General features: G+C 43.3%; 1 protein-coding gene across 3 annotated transcripts in view; it reads left to right on the forward strand.

Annotated features, from left to right (window-relative positions):
* Positions 1 to 20,563, forward strand: part of TAF4B (TATA-box binding protein associated factor 4b) — a 177,982-nt gene extending 157,419 nt beyond the window's left edge. The window contains exons 15-16 of one of the 3 annotated variants that reach the window (XR_005749491.1): positions 1,068 to 1,158; positions 20,169 to 20,248. Coding sequence is in view for 2 of the 3 variants with exons in the window: in XM_040354095.1 (XP_040210029.1) it covers positions 20,169 to 20,324 (156 nt within the window). In the remaining variant the exon portion in view is untranslated. Of the gene's footprint in view, positions 1 to 897; positions 963 to 1,067; positions 1,159 to 20,168 lie in introns of those variants that run through there. The other 2 variants (XM_040354096.1, XM_040354095.1) reach the window with 2 other exon arrangements.
* The last annotated feature ends 251 nt before the right edge of the window (positions 20,564 to 20,814 follow it).

Below are 20,814 nucleotides of genomic sequence, written 5' to 3' on the forward strand. Positions count from 1 at the left end.
AGCAGAAGTATTTGATTATACTTTCACCTTTCTATAATTCCAAAGTTTGAAGGACATCACTCCTTGCTTGCTGCAACTCCCTTGGGGGTTGTTTCATTTATAATGTTGCCTCTGGCTTTCTGCTGCTTCCTGCGGATTTGACCTCATTTTCAACCCTGCGCTGGCAGCTGTGCTGCATTACTATAATTTCCCTTGGATCACACAAGGTTGTCATATAAAAGACCGACCTTGTGGCATTGCGTCTTTGGGGATGTCGGAGCCCTCTTATTCAGTGACCTGTAGTTTGTAGTCTTTTTAAGTACACTGGATTTAAAGCAGTAAGGGCTGAACCCAAAATATGATTTTCATATTAAGCTTGGGGATCCTAGAAGGCACTGTAAATCTTCTCCTACTTGTATGACTGCACTTCTTTTTATCAAACCCACATATTCCATCCTGTTAGGAAAAAATGGCAGGTAACTAAATTAAAGTGATATTCAACCCTCCACTTAAAAAGCAGCAGCATACTTTAGCATCTACACACACACTTTTAGGTCTGCCTTCTGTTTTTCAGCCTCTCACTTGTTAATTGCATTTGGAAATTTTACTTTTCTTGGGTTCTGTTGGTAAGGTGGCTCCGCTGCTTCCCGCATCCCCTGTAGCCTTTCCTATGAGCATGCTCATGTGCCAGGCTACAGCTTGGCAGCCTGGGAATCCAAGCCGCTCCTCGTCCTGTGATTGGAAAAGCTTTTCGCCACTGGCAGTAGAAATCAAATGCATCTTATATGGTTGGGTTTACATGATGCATATTAATACTCAAGTGAAATAAATGGGTGTTGTTTTTAATACATTTTAAATACCTCTGAGGACCCTTTATGTGTTTCTACAAAAGTCAAATCGTTTCTTTTTCCTTTTTAGAGTAGTAACTTGCTAGAGAGAATCTGAAATGAGCAATGTCTGTTGTGTAAGCAGATGGACATAAAGTAAGTTTGAGTGGGGGAGCTTAGCTTGTTGCATCATTTGTGTTGTGCAGCTATATGGGATCAGTGCATGGATCACAAAAATATGCTTGTTATTTTACTTGACAGATAAGAGTTTCCTGTATATGAGTGACAGCTGTGAAGTTAACTGAAGGGCAACTAAGCAATGAAATAAAGTGTTCATTCAGTTGACTCATAGGTGAGATCTATTGCTTAATTTCTTGTTCAATATGTTTATTGGAATTTTCAATTCAAATAGATAAATAACAATATATATAGCACCCCCTCCTACATGCCAACATAGCCTGTCAAGAGAGACTTGCAGGCATACATTAGATATGTAACAAATGCTTAAAATACAGCTGTAATGAAATGTCCATCCATAAGGCAGGAAATATACATGTGCTATCAGCATATTGAATTGAGTTAACTTCTCAGTGTTTCTGGTAAATAGAATGGGGGCAGTCAAGAGGAAGCAGAAGCAATGATTTGCGCCCAGGCAACCCTAGAGAGCTCATACAGGCCAACCCAAAGGGATCACGCTGTGGCCTGCACAGCCCTTCCATAGGCCGACTGAGTACCCCGAACCCGTTGCACACAACCTCCTCCCTGGCCTAATTTTGCTGATATGGCTCATGTTATGCACTCCTGTGGCATTAAATCACTAAATGTTGAGTGGAGATTCCCAGCCAGCAAAAATCTCCCACTGTATTCACCAATTTAGAACTAAACTCGAAAAATAACCTAACTATGCCCCTTCAGGTGTAATACCGAATGGCAATGTGGAACAGGAAGGAAACGAGAGAGAAGAAAGTATCGATAGAGCATCGATGGAAGGAGAGGAGGAGGAAGGCATCCAGTAGAGTCTGCTTAGAGGGTTTATGACCCGGGTAAAGGGGGACTTTAATATATGACCCCCAAGGCTCCCAAAATGGTTCAAACTTGGATACCTTGTCTAAAAGTTTTGCTGCAATTTTGTTCTTGGGTCATGATCCAAGAGATATTGCGTTTTTGTTATCGGCTTCGATACCCTGGGCTTCTTCTAGGCCCCAGTCACTTTCCTCACGAAATGGAAGAATTTGTTCCAGAAGTTATTGATGCGTGGACAGGTCCACCAGATATGGTTCATAGTACCCACCTGATTACAATCCCTAAAACACAAGCTTCTGGATAAATTCTTGTTAATCTGGATGGCACATGGTACCATCTAGTGAGTATCTTAACATTTGTTTCAACTAGACCTTTTTCCTCAATCCAGTTGGAGTTCCAGTTCAGACTCCCAAGCTTGAGCATAGAGAGGTGAGCTTGTCTTGTCCGCCAAAGAGGCGTATATAATCGAAATCCCACCACTCTGATCAATGAGGTTGGAGCACCATTGTTGGTAGACCGTAGGTTTTGGGGGCGGGGTTAGGTTTGTCTGTCCATAAGGTGTGTAGGAAATGCTCAATTCTCAATTAGATTCATGTGCATTCATTGAATGCTTTGAGTGTAACTGTGGGAACTTGTACATGGTCTTTCTAATTTGTTTCCATCCATGAATCGCCTAACAAATTGGCTGTTCATCTTAGAGCTAAATACTCTATCAAACGAAAATTGAAGTGTATGGATAAACGCACCTTTCCAATGTATGCATTTTTTTCCCATGTCTTGTCTGTCTTCTGAAAAATACTGCAAGTGCAAAAAAATTCAATATAACAACCACCCAGTCTGGTGCTACAGGACAAAGGTGGTGAGCCCCTAATTGAGGATGGATGGTACCATGTAGGGAGCCACAAGCAGCTTTGTGGAGTGTCTGCACCAGGAGTGGTGCTAGAATAAAGACCAAAAACAACCAAAAAACGTCCACAGTGAATAGCGCTATGCAAAAGCTGCTGTAGTGGAAAACAATTAACTGTCGTGTGGAAGAAAAGTGACTGTGAAAACCATAATGAAATTTATTTAAAAGCTATCAGTCTTATTCATTGTAAAGAATGCATGCAGCACTCCCCTATGGCCAGTGAAAATCGAGACGGTACCTTAGGCTTCCTGAAATTTGCGAACCAGACCTGTGGGACGGTGCTGCGGTGGGCAAAGGCAATCCTCGTGTTCGTGAACTGGGCTCAATGAGAGGGATGGAAAGTCAACCATATGGCTACAGCCAGAGCCTTGGGTATGGGTTGTGGAGACCCCCCAGTCTGCTGCAGTAAAAGGAAAAACATCCGACCCACAGTGTCACAGATCAGCCGGAAGGGCTCCAAGAAGCGCAGATCTAGAGTGAAGTGTGGTGCGCTGGTACACAAGCCAAAGGAGAGTTGGCCGGAGTGATAGCTGTCGTCCTGGCAATGTGTTTCAGGGCGTGGACCTTCAAGTCATGTGACTTCAACAGCCAAGGAATCTTAAATAGGAGCTGGCCGCGGGGAACATCGTGATTTTTATTAAGAAAATGAAGGGACAAAAAATGTCCTTTTCTAACCATCCCAGCATAGTCACCCGAGCATATAAAACAATACATAAAAACTTGCATAAGTAAAATTAATATTATGCAAAAATATAATTAAAAAGAAGAAAAAAGACTAAAGAAAAAACTAGAGACGATCACATCATGAAAATACCTAATAGAAACATATGAATTATAGCGTATATAAACAACATTGTCAGACCCTTAGTAGAAACATAAAATAACATGAATTATAAAACTTTGACAAGGAGCAAATGTTGTGTATGCATTTATCTATAGGGCAATGATTAAAAAACGGATACAAATTAGGCTTTCTAGGATGACACATAACATATGCAAGAAAGAAGCCAGTAATGATGATTAATGATGATAAGTTAGAAATAAAAATAAATTAAGATATCATCATATGAATGTACACACCACAGCAGTTGTACACATGATTATGTGAATGTAACATAGTTACATAGTAGTTGATGTTGAAATGACACAAGTCCATCAAGTCTATTTATTGTTGTACTCTGTCACAAACCTAGCAGTATTGGTGTTTGGTCTATCCCTTCCTCTAGGGGGTCGTGGGACTCCTAGAAATTTGTCCTGAGCCGCTTGGATTAACTCAGTGGATAGCCCTTCTGCAGAAACATATTTTTTAGAATTGAACTTTGTTTTACATATTCCTCACGATTGGTGCAATTCCTTCCCAATCTTTGGAATTGTCCGCTCTGAATGTTTTTTTCCCATGATGGCTGATGACGGCTTGCAAATAGGAGTTCCCACTCATGGGCTTACAATTTTTGGTGCAGATGGATCCGTCCTCCATGGTATAAATCCAGGTCGAAAAACACCAGGCTTTTAGAATCTATCACATGTTTGACTCCTTTTGTGTCTTATTGTAACGATGCCTTAGGTTTACGTTTCAAACACTTTGGTGCTACTGCTCCAAATGATCAAGATATCATCAATATATCGCCCTAGGTGGGGTTGATTTACTAAAGGCAAATCCACTCTGCACTACGAGCGCACTAAAAGTGTGGATAAGACCTCCTAAAGGTGGATGTGTCGATGTTGAAATCAACCTGCGTGACCATATTTTCTTATGTTGTATAGTCTCTACTTGATATTTGGCATAAAACCTCTTGACTGTTAGATTGCGAATGAGGTCTTTGAACAAGTCAAATTTATTGGGGGGGCAAAGCTTAGCCCTTTTGTGAGTAAAGAATGTTCAGCTGAAGTGAGTTTGTAAGATGAAAGATTTTAATATTATTCAGCTCCGAGGTCAGGGATTTTTCTTTCTTTTTTTTGGTTATCTTTCTGGATTCGCCCTCCACTTCTACCTCTTCAATTTCTTTTATTTTTTTTTCCTTTACGAGACTGTTCTAAAAAAAAAAAACATGTTCATGTTTTGATGCTTGAGCCGAATCAACATCAATACCCTGCGTGGACATGTCACCTATTTGGGAACTGTGGGGGAATGTTGTATCTTTGTATGTTTACCAACATACCAGATCTCTTGCTAGGGTGCTATAACCTCTTATGGTTGGAGACAAAGGGTCCCAAACAAACTAACTCCACTGTATTAAGTTTTGAGGGGGTATTAGGTTTTGTCCTTACATCCTGACTGAGAGGAATCTGTGAGGAATATCCAGTCTCTATATGTAGCAATATATATCAAAGGGTGCGATTGGTGGACTAATTGCAGGTGAAGTATGGGAGTTCTTTGTGGTAGAGACTATCTTATCTGCAGAAGATTTAAGTGTAGGGGTATTGTTGGCTCGGCTCATGAACACAAGGCTTGCCTTTGCCCATCGCAACACCATCCCACAGTGCTGGCTTGCAACTTTCAGCAAGCATAAAGTACTGTCTGGCTTTTTCACCAGCCATAGGGGAGTGCTGCATGTTTTGTTTACAGCAGGGGTGCCCAACCTTTTGAAGGCCGAGGGCCACTTAAGCGACTTGGTAACCAGTCTCGAGCCACAATGAGCGGAGTGGGCAGATAACAGGTCTGTGTCCAGTCTGCATATGCAAAGCAGACACAGCCCAATCTACTTTATGGGCCCTCTGATCCAATCAGATAGAAATCTACTTCTATTTTTTTTTTATTTTTTTTTTAGCAGATCGGATTGGAGGTAGGCACTGGGCAGGTGTAAACGGACAAAAGTCTGTTTACATCTGTCGCTCCATAGAGTTGAATGGAGGGTCCGATTTCAGAGCAGGAGGTCGCGGGCCACATCAGAGGGCTCCGCGGGCCACATACAGCAGGTAAAATAAGTATTGAGCACATCACCACTTTTCTAGGTAAATATATTTCTAAAGGTGCTATTACCATAAAAGTTTCACCACATGTCGGTAACAATTCATACATACAAAGAAACCAAAACAAATAAGTTCAGAAATTAGGCTAGGTTTAATAAAATGGCATGACACAGGAGAAAAGTATTGAACATATAAAGAAGGTGCAAAAAGGCATGGTAAGCCAAGAAGCCATCTGAAATCTATCAGTAATTAGAAAGCAATCCTGCCACTTGTTAGTGCAAATTAATATCCGCTTATTCAGTCTCAACTGATGGCCTATAAAAAGGTGTCTCATTACAAAGGTGTTACACAAGAAACATCTCTTGATGGGTAAAACAAAAGGGCTCTCAAGACCTTTGCAACCTTATAGTTGAAAAACATACTGATGGCATTGGTTACAGAAGGATGTCTAAACTTCCAAATGTTCCAGTGTCGGGCCATAATCTGGAATTTATAAAACATAATTTCACCATAAACTGGCCACGACCAGGTGCTCCTCGCAAGATTTCTGACAGAGAAGTGAAAAGAATTATCAGAAGAGTTGGCCAAGAACCACTTGTAGAGAGCTTCAGAAAAACCTAGACTTGGGTACAATTAATTCAAAGAAAAAAATAAATAATGCACTTAACTGCCATGGCCTGTATGCACGCAAGACTCCATTGCTGAAGAAAAAGCATGTTGAAGCTTGTTTTAAAGTTTGCTGCACAATATTTAGGCAAGCCTGTGAAATACTGGTAGGATATGGTCTGGTGAGATGAGACCAGAATTGAACTCCTCAGATGCCATAATACACACCAACTTGGCATAATACACACCAGTTTGGAGGTCATATGACACTGCACATCACCTGAAAAACACCATACCAACAGTGAAGTTTTGGAGGTGGGAACATCATGTGGTGTTGGAGTGTGGGGCTCTTTTTCAGCATATGGTACTTGCAAACTTCATGTCATCTACCTTCCTTCAGGAAGGATGCATGGAAACCTGTACCAAAGCATTCTTGCTGAAATGTCCACCCTCCATTTAATTTATATTAAGACAATCATACCAAACACAAAACCAATGAAACTCAATTGGTTTTAAAAAAAAAAAATAAAGCTGCTTGAATAGACCCGCCAATCATCTGACTTGAATCCAATAAAACAAATCTATAGAAAGATATATGGAGGAGTATTTAACCACTTAAGGACCGGCTCGCGTACTTATACGTCATCCCTTTAAAAATGAATATCTCAGTAACAGCAGCAGATGCTGCCACAACCGAGAGATCCATCTTTAATGTGGCCGGTCCTGTAAACGATAATGGTGGTCTCCACGGCGGATTCGCCACGAGATCACTGTTCTCTGCAGCAGGAGAGGAGGGGCCCCCTCCCACAGCTCTCCTGCGCCGCTTACCGCAGCGGCGGAGGCGATCGGGTCCTTCACGCTGCTTGGCTGGGATACGAGTGAGGGTAAGATGGCCCCCACCCATCTCCATAGCAAAACGTCAAAACGCCACTTCTGCCCAGGCTTCGTTTTTCTGTTGTCATTTTTTCAAATGACAATTTATTTTTTATTTTAGTCTAAATATGAGATCTGAGGTCTTTTTGACCCCAGATCTCATATTTAAGAGGACCTGTCATGCTTTTTTTTTTTTTCTATTACCAGGGATGTTTACATTCCTTGTAATAGGAATAAGTGACTTTTTTTCTTGAGAAGGGGAGATTAACCGATTCAGCCCCTGAAGAATTTACCCCCTTCCTGACCAGAGCACTTTTTGCGATTCGGCACTGCATTGCTTTACCTGACAATTGCGCGTTCGTGAAATGTACCCAAACAAAATTGACGTTCTTTTTTTTTTTTTTTTTTTGTCCCACAAATGGAGCTTTATTTTGGTGGTATTTGATCACCCTAGACATGAGTTAAGTTAAGTGTGTTTTAGGGAGTGATCCTAACTGTGGGGGGGGTGGTGATCACTGCTACTGAATACAAGGAGCAGTAGATCACTGTCCTGTGAATAGGCAAAACAGGGAAATGCCTTGTTTACATGGGCATCTCTCCGTGACGCGATTGCGCGCCGCCGGCGAACATCCAGTTCGCTGGGCCCCGTGGTCGCGGAGAGTGCGGCAGGCGAGCTTGTGGCTTATTTAAGGTATGTCCATTTGCCCACCGCTGCCATTGTGCTGACATATATTGCCGTACAGCTTTCGGCAAGTGGTTAAGTGATCAACATCTACAAATGCATAACGGGTCCTTATAGTGAACTTGGTGTTGTTATTCACTTTCAGGTCATCACAGAGGACAAGGAGGCACTCTTCTTCCATATGGGAAGGTTAAAGGGGTTGTAAAGGTTTGTTTTTTATTTTCTAAATAGGTTCCTTTTAAGCTAGTGCATTGTTGGTTCACTTACCTTTTCCTTCGATTTCCCTTCTAAATGTTTTTTTTCTTTGTCTGAATTTCTCACTTCCTGTTCCTCCTCAGTAAGGTGTTCAGTAAGCTGTTCTAAATTACTTTCCACCGCTCGGATGATGGTGGAAAGCTTAATGAGGAGAAACAGGAAGTGAGAAATTTAAACTAAGAAAAAACATTTAGAAGGGAAATCGAAGGAAAAGGTAAGTGAACCAACAATGTACTAGCTTAAAGGAACTTATTTGGAGAATAAGACGAACCTTTACGCCCCCTTAAATCTCTTTTCGTTTAGATCACCCCATTGTCCTTTGTAACCATCTGAAAATGAATAACTCTACATCAAGTTCAATATGTGGACCATTTATACATGTTGATCATATCACCTCTTCTCAAGAGAATAAATTATCTGTAGGATGTGTCTACAGAAGTCTCTAAAGAAATAAGAGCGAGTGCATCGGGCCCTAGTGCAACACCGTTTATTGGATAAAATTAAATAGTAACACTGAACACTCACGTTGTGTTGTAAAAATAAGCGTTACTGTGTATTGCTGTAGTGGCTCTTCTGAGTTCAGGATTCCAGGCTGGATCCAAGGCAAGCTGACAGTCTGTCTCTGAATCAGGAAAAGTTTCCAGGATGGCTTAGACATTCGTGGACATCGCTGGAGAGAGAAGGAGCTTGAGTAAGTAATTGGGGGGGGGGGGGGGGTGCTGGGGAGGCTGCTACACGCAAAAGGTTGAATGCATTAGGATAAAAATAAACTTCTGCCTTTACAACTCCTTTTTAAGGTGTGTTATTTATTTAACCTAAATTAAAACATTGTGTTGCCATCTTATTGTCTTATAAGTATCCTAAGGAGAAGGTACTTCACTCTATGAATGCTGTTGAAGCTGTTAAAATTTACCTAAAGACTGCAGATTCATTTTGACAGACCAAATCCCTGTTTGTTCTACCCAAGGGTCCTTGCAAGGGTCAGGTTGCTTCTAAACTCACTTCTTCTTCTACAGTCCCTGACAAAAGTCTTGTCGCTTGTGTACAAATTGACCTGAAGTGCCGCTAAAATATATTTCTAATCAAGATTTTGTTACAAGAAATGGGTCATTTTAATCCCAACAGCTTTTGTAATGTTTCAGTGCAAAACGAAACTGACAAAGTATTCTAATATTCACAGCTTGGTAAAGCCCATTGAGTAAATTTTTGCCAAGGCATAAGTGTTGTCGCCTTGTTATATGAGCTTCACCTGTGACTAATAATGGATCAATTAGGTTTCAGGTGTGTATAAAAAGAACACCAGTACACTAGACCTTCTCAACTGCAACTAGACCTCTGCAAACATGCCTAAGATTCACCCGGCGACTAAAGTGTTGATTATCAAGAGGCTGAAGACCAGATCCCCTGCTGATGTGGCAGACACCTTCAATGTGTCTCAGCGTCACGTTCAGAGGATAAAAAAAAGATTTGAAGAGACTGGAGACATTTTGGACAAGGCCAGGTCAGGCCGACCCCGCAAGACAACTGCTCGAGAGGACCGTTTTGTTGGCTCAAAAATCCAAGGCCAGCCCATTTTCCACTGCAGCAGAGCTCCACAAGACCTGGTCACCTGAAGTCCCTGTGTCAACCAGAACAGTTTGTCGGATTCTGTCTCGAAATGGCCTCCATGGTCGAATCAGTGCCCATAAGCCAGCACAACAAAAGACAATTGAAAAACCGTGTGGCATTTTCCAAGGGCCACAGCTTGCTAAAAGGATGGACTCTGGAAAAGTGACAGAAGGTGGATTTTTCAGATGAATCTTCTGTTGAATTACACCACAGTGGCCGCAAATATTGCAGGAGACCTACTGGAACCCGCATGGAGCCAAGATTTACCCAGAAAACAGTGAAGTTTGGTGGAGGCAAAATCATGGTCTGGGGTTACATCCATGGGGGTGTGCAAGGGATCTGCAGGGTGGAAGGCAACATCAATAGTCTAAAATACCAAGAAATCTTAGCTACCTCTTATATTCCCAACCATAAAAAAGGCCAAATTTTGCAGAAGGATGGTGCTCCATCGCATACTTCCATCTCCACATCAAAGTTCCTTAAGGCGAAGATGATCAAGATTCTCCAGGATTGGCCAGCCCAGTCACCAGACATGAACATCATTGAGCATATGTGGTGTAGGATGAAAGAGGAAGCATGGAAGACGAAACCAAAATATATTGATGAACTCTGGGAGGCATGTTTTCTTTGCTATTCTTGATGACTTCATCAATAAATTGTATGAATCTTTGCCAAACCGCATGGATGCTGTCCTTCAAGCTCATGGAAGTCATACAGTCATCTCACAGCATCATTACTTAATTTGCTGACATATTTTTGGATTTTCAGTAAAGTTCAATTTCTGTATAGGCGACAAAACTTTTGTCTTGACAAAATTTGACCTTTCTGTCTTGATTGAATGACAAATCTTTTTTCAGTGAAACTAATTTATTTCAGTGTATTAAACATCATTTGGGAGGGCTTTAGCTTTTCATATGAGCCATTTCTAACACCAATTGATTAATTAAAAGTCAGGTTAATAGCTGGAGTTTCTACAAAATAGAGAAGCGACAAGACTTTTGTCAGGGACTGTAGATAGATTTGTTCGCTGGATGGTCTCTGGCCCATTTTCTCCTATCCTAGTTGAGGCCCATTCTACCAGAAGTGTCGGTACTTACTGGGCGATTTAACGTTGAGGTACTGTTCAAGTTTGTAAGGCTGCTACCTGGTCTTCTCTATACATGTTTATTAAGTCTATTAGGGCAATGTTAACACCTTTGTGGATGCAAGTACCCTGTGTGGACCCAAAGTCCTAGTTCGACCCACTCAAATAGGATATGCAGCAGCTTCCAGGGAGAATTGAAGATCTTTACAGGATGCTCCTTAGTGTATGTACACACAATATTATTGTGGTAGGTTACATGATGTATGTTCCTTTTTTAAAGGCACCACCTTCAGGGAAAAAGTGTTTAAAAAAAAAAAGCCTGGCACCAACAATTGCTATACAAGCCATGTTGTAATGTTAAAAATGTGTATGAAAAAAGAATTACTGTATTTATCGGCGTATAACACGCACCCTAACTTTTAGAGGGACATTTCAGGAAAATTTACACAGCCCCCTGCGTATAACACGCAGGCACAGTTTACCCTCCATTTTCAGGGTAAAAAAGTGAGTGTTATACGCCAATAAATACAGTATATGCTAAAGCATATATCGCCCATGCCACAACTGTGTGTTTCCAAATATAGCTGCAAAAAAGCAGCTGCTGTTAAAAAATTCAAGTAATATTGTGATTAAATACACTGGAGAGAAGCTAACAGCGCTTGCTATATTGTGAACTCAATGCATCTATAAAGTGACAAGTATAATCGTACTTAAAAATAATCCATTATCCAAGTATTCATATTTGAAGAAATAGTACATGATAAACTGAAACACAAAAACACTATTTGCAATATAAACAAATCCAATAAAAAAAAACAATCCTTTTATCAATTATCCCTGTGCAATGAATTAATGGAACGTATTGATATGCATAATCCAGTCCATGTGTTAAAATGGTGGAAAGCAGTGAACCCTACTCACCAGACGTCATTGACCCTCCTTGCCTTACGACAAGAGCAGTCAAGTTCAGGATACCACAGATGAAAATGACTCTCACTTGGCAGAGTGGAACAGGGAAAAGAAAAAAAAACTCTTTATCGCGTATTTATTAATATTAAAATTCTTAAAAGTACAAAAAAAAGTACAAAACGCAGTCAGTTACCCGTAGGCCTCGATGCGCCGAGAACAACAATACAGCAACAACCAAAAAAACACACACAGGCAGCGGAACAGATCAAATTTAAAATAGTAGCAGATCAAATAACTATAAAAACCTATGTAATTCCATAGGCTAGACTGAAAAGCTCAGTTTTTAAAAGCTTCCTGAACTTAAAAAGATCATTCTCAAGCCTTAATTTTAGAGGCAGGGAGTTCCAAAACTGTGCTCCCTGGACCGCACTCGTCCTCCCTCCGCATTTTTTCTTATGAAATTTAGGAATCACCAAAGTTTCCAAATTAGCCGACCTTAAGGTACGGTTGGGCACATACTTGGTGAATTTTTCCTGCAGGTACACTGGCCCCTTGCCATGGGTAGCCCTGTGCACAATGCATCCAGTCTTAAACAGAACCCGTTCCTTCACGGGTAGCCAATGCAGGGCTCTCAGCGATGGCGTGATGTGGTCACGACGACCAACACCCGTGAGTAGCCTCGCAGCGGCATTCTGAATAAGCTGTAATTTGTGCATGATGTTATTAGGTAAACCCAGGTACAAAGCATTACAATAATCTAATCGACTTCCAATAATGGCATTGACCATGGAGATCTTATGCGATTCTTCAATGAAGCGAAAAGTCGACCTCAGGAGTTTCAAGTGGAAGTGACAAGAACTCACCACCTGGTTTACCTGTGGTCGTAGCGTCAATCTCTCGTCCAAGATGATTCCCAAATCCCTGACCTGGGTGACTGGCACTGGGACCGATGAAAACGAGTCCGGCCAGGTAGGGAAACCGCCCGACCATGGCTGATTGCATAAAACCATGCACTCAGTCTTGGAGCCATTGAGCATAAGATAATTGGCCCCCATCCAGGCTTGAATTTCCTCCAGGCAGGTGGCCAGAGTTATCTGTGCCCCCCCATCCCTGGGCAGAGGAATGTAGAACTGGGTGTCGTCAGCGTAGACATGAAAAGATAGGTTGTGGCGGCGGATGATATAATGTCGCAATAAAGGGGGCTAATGTCTCTGCGGCGTCCTTCACTAGTTGCGCAATGCAAGGATCAAATGATGAGGACGAGGCTCTAAGAGACTTGAGGATATTCAGAATATCTAAAGTAGAGACGTCCACAAAACTAGAGAATCTTGTACCTTCATAGATGGGACAATATTCCTCAATATCTACTACTTTGATATTATTCCTAATAATTTCTATCTTTTCATTAAAATAATTTGATAAAATATTACAAAACTCTGGTGAAGCTTCTTCTTCCGGCTGTCTACATGCTGGATTAGCTAGATTTTTCGCAACTCTAAAGAGTTCAGCTGCTGCATTTTTAGCATTAGCAATTTTTTCAGAGAAAAACTGCTTTTTGGCAGTTTGTATCCCTAGTTTATAGTTCCTCAGGGCTGCGGTATATACCTCCTTGGAGGCGGGCACCAGATTTTTTCTCCACGCTTTCTCCGCTGCTCTGCACTTCCATTTTAAACTTCTGGTCACCTGGGTAAACCAGAGGGGATTATTATTTGCTTGCCTAATGCAATGATTTCTCTTTAGGGGGGCTAAGTAGTCGAGCGCTTTTGTAATAGCCGTATTGAAAAAATTAATTTTCTCAGCTGCGACTTTAGTGGACTCAAACGATGCCTTATCAATATTCAACAGGAAGTGGTTACTAAAAGCCTTAACAGATATTTTAGTGAGATTTCTCGAAAATTTTGGAATACTGTTCCTATTAGGAATATGAGGTAACTTTTTTTGCGAAATTTATGGCTGTGATCAAATAATATTAATTTGTGATCACTCCATATAATCTCTTTCGGGGGATATACTTTCTCTATACATCCTGACTGGAAAAGCCAGTCCAGGGTGTGGCCCGCTTTATGAGTAGCCCCTATGACATCTTGGCTATAGCCAATGGAGTTTGCAAATGCAATCAACTGCTGGGCTTCTGAATTATTTACATCGTCAGCCTAGCAATTGAAATCTCCCAAGACTATAGATTGGGCTTATCGCAGGGATTGAGTCGTTAGGAGTTCGCACATCTCCTCGCCAAACCTAGCTTTAGCGTTAGGAGGATGATAAATCACTGCCATTCCTATGGTTACTTCAGGGCTCAAGTTGCACTGCAGGAAAAGTGTCTCCATAGACGCATAAGAATCCTGCGTGCAAGTTTTTATAATTTTCAACTTAGCCTTGTATATGCAGGCAGTTCCTCCACCCCTCCCCGAGCTACGATCACAAGATAGTAGCTTATACCCAGGCGGGACCAATTCGTCCAGTCTGGGCGGGGAAGCAGGAGAGAACCAGGTTTCCGTGATTAGCAGGTAATCTAAATCATACTCTAATAAGGTGTCATAAATGGCTGTCGCATTTTTTTACCGCAGACCGCGCATTAAGAAGTCCTCCTTTTTATTGTAGAATTAATTTGTTTATGGGTTGGGGTTTTTTCATCTATCAAAGTATCTGCATTAGCAACTTTTGGTACTGACAAGATTTTCTCAGCTATAAGATTAAAATTAAAATCAAGCAAATTATATTTATTCAGTTTCATCAAGGTTCTAACGGGAACATGTCCTTCCATATTAAAGGTTTTTAATTGGACAGAAGAGTACACAGTTCTGCTCTGACTTTGAGGACTATAATGGATGGTCGATACCATAACGTCCGGTCTACCACCAGTTTCCATTATAAATAAATGTAAAAAAAATACTAAAACTCTTACCAGGAAGACTAAGCTGTTATAATTAGCCGTACTATGTCTATAAAAGCAACTGCTACCAAGAATCACAATCAAAGGCTCACCTCGACTGCTGCATGGTAAAATTTGTGCCCAACTCAAAAAAAGGGGGGGGGGACCCACCCGGACGGGCACAGACGGGCTTCCCTCTGGCGCGCCGCTGGCGCCCGCTGCGCTCCGCACAGCGTCCCGCCGCCTTTGAAGGCCTGCTAGACCCCGCCCACAGTGGGGAATTAGTCCCAGCTTCTCCCAGAGAGGGAAAGCTGATTGCTGATGACACTGCACCTGTGCGGCCTCTCCAGAGGCAACTTTACACAGCAGTGGGAAAGGGGCTGTTTGAAGAAAGTCACTCCAGGGGACACAGTCAGGAACTGAAATTAAAATAATGCTGCCCTCCGCTCACCAGTGAGCCGTCTTGGTGCTGCTGATTGTGATACTGCTCCGCACAGCGTCCCGCCGCCTTTGAAGGCCTGCTAGACCCCGCCCACAGTGGGGAATTAGTCCCAGCTTCTCCCAGAGAGGGAAAGCTGATTGCTGATGACACTGCACCTGTGCGGCCTCTCCAGAGGCAACTTTACACAGCAGTGGGAAAGGGGCTGTTTGAAGAAAGTCACTTCAGGGGACACAGTCAGGAACTGAAATTAAAATAATGCTGCCCTCCGCTCACCAGTGAGCCGTCTTGGTGCTGCTGATTGTGATACTGCTCCGCACAGCGTCCCGCCGCCTTTGAAGGCCTGCTAGACCCCGCCCACAGTGGGGAATTAGTCCCAGCTTCTCCCAGAGAGGGAAAGCTGATTGCTGATGACACTGCACCTGTGCGGCCTCTCCAGAGGCAACTTTACACAGCTGTGGGAAAGGGGCTGTTTGAAGAAAGTCACTCCAGGGGACACAGTCAGGAACTGAAATTAAAATAATGCTGCCCTCCGCTCACCAGTGAGCCGTCTTGGTGCTGCTGATTGTGCGTATAAAATGTTTCAAATTTCCTTGGAAATTTCTGATGTCATAACAATGACAAGCATCAAGCTTTAGGTGGAACGCACGCCAACCCCTAGTCTATTTGGATCAATTGCCATTACATGTGGCTATTTGGCATATAATTTGTATCGCTTGTATGGATGTAATTTTTGCCTGGGAGTTTTACAAATAAATATTTATATTTTCCTGTTCCACTCTGCCAAGTGAGAGTAATTTTTATCTGTGGCATCCTGAACTGCTGGGTGGAGAGGATGGCAATCTTGGTTGAAGAACCACATCTGGTCACGGTGACACACACGCTTGATTTGACTCCTCTTGTCGTAAGGCTAGGAGGGTCAATGACGTATGGTGAGTAGGGACCCATACTTTAACGGCCTGCTTTTACCTGTGAATGAACGTTTGCTATTACCATTTTGGATATCGGTGGCTAAACGTAGTTAAACCTACAAGTGTATTTGAGACATCAGCTATTTAGGATCACTGCTTTCCACCATTTTGACACATGGACTGGATTATGCATATCAATATGTTCCAATAATTCGTGCACAGGGATAATTGATAAAGGATTGTTTTTTTTTTATTGGATTTGTTTATATTGCATATAAATAGTGTTTTTGGGAATCCCAGTTTATCGTGTACTATTTATTCAAATAGGAGTACTTGGATATTGAATTTTTTTTTAAGTTTGATTACACTTGTCACTTTATAGATATAATTGAGTTCACGATATAGCAAGCGCTGTTAGTCACGGAGCTTCTCTCCAGTGTATTTATCACAATGTTAAAAAATGTACCTTTCCTTTTTAATCTGCTGCTCCTTTAACTTTCTGTAAAATTCAATGCAATATGACGACCTAGAGGCATTCTGTATAGTGTGTACAGAATTTCCCCAAAAATGTAATTTCTCAAGTCGTCTTCCAGGACGGCACAATGAGAGATGACTGGCTCCACCTGACAGGAAACACAATCAAAAAAGAGGTTAAAGACTCCAGAATTTCCCCAAAAATGTAATTTCTCAAGTCGTCTTCCAGGACGGCACAATGAGAGATGACTGGCTCCACCTGACAGGAAACACAATCAAAAAAGAGGTTAAAGACTCCGCCCCTTCCCGTGCTCATCAGTTTTTGATTGTTTCCCCACAGCAAAACCGTTTGTTATTTTTTCCTTGACCTAAGACCTGGGGCTGGTGGTCTCCCCCTGGGAGCTGGGCCGCATGCCTGGGAAGCCTCTGGGCCCAGTAGGACTTTGTTCCTTCCTGGGGGGTATCCCTAAAGATCTACTCGAGGGGGCATCAGAAGAACCCCCCTGAGTACTGGAGAACCCTAGGCTAGAGTCTACCCTAGAACTCCAGAGGCCATATTTCCTCTCTCCCTTCCCTCCTCCCCTACCTGTGGAGGTCTGGGGATGGGCGCTGCTCCGGTGCTCCCCGTCGCCTTCCCGGCACATTCGCGTGTCTCAGGGATGAAGTTTGGGGAATATCTTCTCTGTTTTCAGCGCCATCTTCCCGGCGTCTGTTTGAGTTTGGCCCCGGGAGATGACGTCGTATGGGAGAAGACGTCGCTGCGATTTGCTTCCCGTTCCGGCCAGGTAAGATGGCGGCGGCCATCTGCGTTTCTCCCAGCCAGGGAAAGAGCCTCAGTCAGAAGACTGCTCTCAGCACCCAAGGCACACACACCGAAGGCCTGGAAGAGAGGCGCCCGACAGGTCCTCACACCACACCAGCGTCCCCATCCACGGTACCATGGAGCGCGAGGACCGGCCTTTGGCCACGGCTGCAGAGGAGACCACTGGAGGTGAGTCTACCCTTTTAACAGGGGTTATGATGGGGGTGGGTACCCCGGCTCTTCCCCTTGTTTTTTCACGCAAAGGATGTGTACAGGAGAAGACGTCACTGCCCAGGGGGAGCTAGCCGTTCTTCAAAGGACCCTGTCCGCTCTAAAAGATGCGGTTATTGTAATGGGAAACTGCCCTCAGATTACTCTAAGCCCTTCTGTTTTAAATGTATTCAGAAGTTGGCAGGAAAGGAGACTTCTCAGTTTATGAAAGACTTCCTCGCTTTCCAGACCCAGATGCTTGCCACTCTTAAAGAGTTTCAGTCCTCTCTTAGAGCTAAGGAGCCTGAGCCCCATACCGCGGGGGGGGGGCTCCTCGCAGGAGAGTTCCTCTTCTTCCTGGCTGGGTAGAGTTCGCCAAGAATCTCTGGGATCCCTGTTATCAGACTGAGGACCCTGATCAGGGCCCTGCTGATGAGGGTCTGGTGGATAGTAATGCAGAGGAGGAGGATGAAGATTCCAGGGCAGGAAAGCACATCTCAGCTGACGACGTGGAAGCTCTCCTCAGCGCAGTTTATGCCTCTGAGGAAATTCAGCAGCCGGCAGAACAGATATCCGCACAGGATAGAATGTACCAGGGTTTAGTGAGACCTCAACCCAGAGCCATTCCGGTACACCAGTCCTCAAGGATATAATCCTTAGGGAATGGACGGAACCCGAGAGGGGGCTCTTAAGGTACAAGACCTGGAAACGTTGCGGTCCCTTGGAGGACGACGAGGACAAATTCTTTCAGGTGCCTATATTGGACACCTCCCTGGCACAGGTGTCCAAACAGTCTGACCTCTCTTTTGAGGATACAGGTAACCTTAAGGATTTGATGGATAGACGTACCGAGACTACCTTGCGTAGGGCTTGGGAGGCCAATGCGACAGCTATGAGCCCCTCACTGGCCTCAGCATGTATTTCTAGGAATGCTGACGCATGGATTTCCAGATTGATGGACCATGTTTCCCATATTCCTAAGTCCAAGGAAATTCTGAACTCACTACAGGTCATTGGTAGTGCAGTGGCTTTCCTAGCCGATGCTGCGGTCGAAACCGTGCGTACCACCGCAAAGACGGGAGCTCTCGTGAACTCTGCCAGGAGAGCAGTTTGGGTCAAGACGTGGGATGGTGATAATGCATCCAAGTCTCGCATTTGAGGGCTCCCTCCTTTTCGGCACGGGCCTCAATCAGGCTCTGACTAGGTCTACTGAGAAGGGTAAGAAGTTTCCTACCAAACCTAAGCGGGATAAAAGGAAATTTTTTTAAGGCCCCCAGGGTAGAAACCGTTCTTCAGAGAAAAAGCCGGTCGGTAACAAGCGTTGGGCAGTTGGAAGGGACAAACAAAAGGGTAATATCCTCTTTTCCAACCAAAAGTCCAGCGACAAGGACTCCAAATGAGGGGAAAGTTGGGGGAGGACTTTCCCATTTTTTCCCCAGCTGGGAAAGCATAACTCAGAGCCTCCATATCCTCCGCATCATAAAGGAGGGTTACAGGCTGGAGTTCCTTCACTTTCCTCCCCCAAAGTTCCTTCCAACACATTTTGCCCAGAGACCCCCTCAAAGCGGCAGGTCTTCTACGGAACATCACAGAGCTCGTACAGCAGGGTGTCCTAGTTCCCGGGTACCTGTGGCCCAACAGGGTCTGGGAGTTTACTCCCATATCTTTGTGGTTCCAAAGCCGTCAGGAAAGTTCCAGCTTAATATCAATCTGAGGCCCCTGAATACGTTCCTCCGTTACAAGAAGTTTCGTATGGAGAGTGTATACACCCCCAGGAAGCTCCTTCTGAGGGAGGTGTTCATGATTACGATCGTCTTGAAGGACACTTACCTTCACGTTCCGATCTTCCCAGGGCACCAAAAATTTCTCAGGTTTGCGATCGCCTCTGCCCAGGGGATTCAACATTTACAGTTTGCTGCCCTCCCCTTTGGACTGGCTTCCAGTCCAAGGATCTTCACAAAGGTCCTGGCGGAGGTGATCGCCTTCCTGCACCTGCAGGGGATAGCGTTAATCCTGTATCTCGACGATCTACTGCTTTGCAACCAGAGTCGAGATCTTCTACTGGCAGACCTGGCCAAGGTCATAAGTACCTTGGAATCCCTGGGGTGGATTATCAACAGGGAAAAGTCCTCGCTAGTGCCGGAACAAAGGAAATTTTACCTAGGGTTCCTGGTAGATTCACTAGAGCGAAAACTTAATTTACCCTTGGACAAGGTCCAGGGTCTCATGACAGCGGTCAGATCTGCGTTGGAGAAAGAGGAGTCCTCTTTCAAGGACATCATGAGGCTGCTGGGTCTAATGACCTCGTGTATACCAGCCGTTCCGTGGGCTCAGCTCCACTCCAGGCCCCTCTAACACTTCCTCCTTTCCTCTTGGAACGGAAAGGAGAACTTACCGGTAACAGTGTTTCTGGGAAGTCTTACAGGATGGCAGGCCTACTTCCCACCCTCTGGATACGATTATTGGTTTGAATTTTGGTGGTATGTTGTTTACTCCCGTGCACTGCTGGGTCTATACTTTATCATAAACTGATGAGCACGGGGAGGGGCGGGGTTTTTAACCTCTTTTTTGATTGTGTTTCCTGTCAGGTGGAGCCAGTCATTTCTCATTGTGCCGTCCTGAAAGACTTCCCAGAAACACCGTTACGTGTAACTGGTACTTTCCTCCTTGTGTGATTTGGCCCATTGATTTTCCCAGAAGTCTGATCAATGTACTTTGCAAGGATTTTAACAGAGGGGAATGTGTGTTATATGTATTTTATAAAATGGCAAATGATTCATATATTTTTTTCTTCTAGGAGGATCAACGATCGGGATCTTCTGCTTTCAGAATTCCCAAAGTGATATCTGTTCCACGGGTTACTCGTGTAAATCTCAGGGATTTGATTTTTTGCATGGAACAAGAGCGAACAAGCAGGCATTCCTTGACCCTGTACCGAGCCCTCCAGAAATAGACTCCATGTCCAGCACGCCACTATTGCACTATATTGAAACTTGTTTTGGAACTTCTATTCTTGTTTTTGTTTACAGGCTTTTTTTATTCCAGTGAAACAACCTGTACTGATTTGTATTTTTTTGTTTTTTATATGTGTCTGCTTGACAGATGGAGATGCCAAAAAACTGTGCAATCTGTAGAAATATTTATTATATGTGCAATTTTTCTTTCACTAAATGATGCCTTTATTTGTCAGGATTTCTGGGGTATTTGGAGTTTGTGTTTACATAATGCAATTTCATTGCAATATACCCAAATAACTAACTTCTCTTTTTTATAGTCTTTATTTGTTATGGAAGAATGATTCTTAAAAAAAGCAACATACTTTACAGGATGATAGATGGTAATTTAGTATGTAATAAACCAATTAGTCATCTTCCCAGTAATCCATTAACGAGCATGCTTATATCCTACAAGTGTGGCTGTTTAACTGTCCTGCTGCCAAATTT

Source organism: Rana temporaria, chromosome 5, assembly GCF_905171775.1.
Source record: "Rana temporaria chromosome 5, aRanTem1.1, whole genome shotgun sequence".
Taxonomy (NCBI): Eukaryota; Metazoa; Chordata; class Amphibia; order Anura; family Ranidae; genus Rana; species Rana temporaria.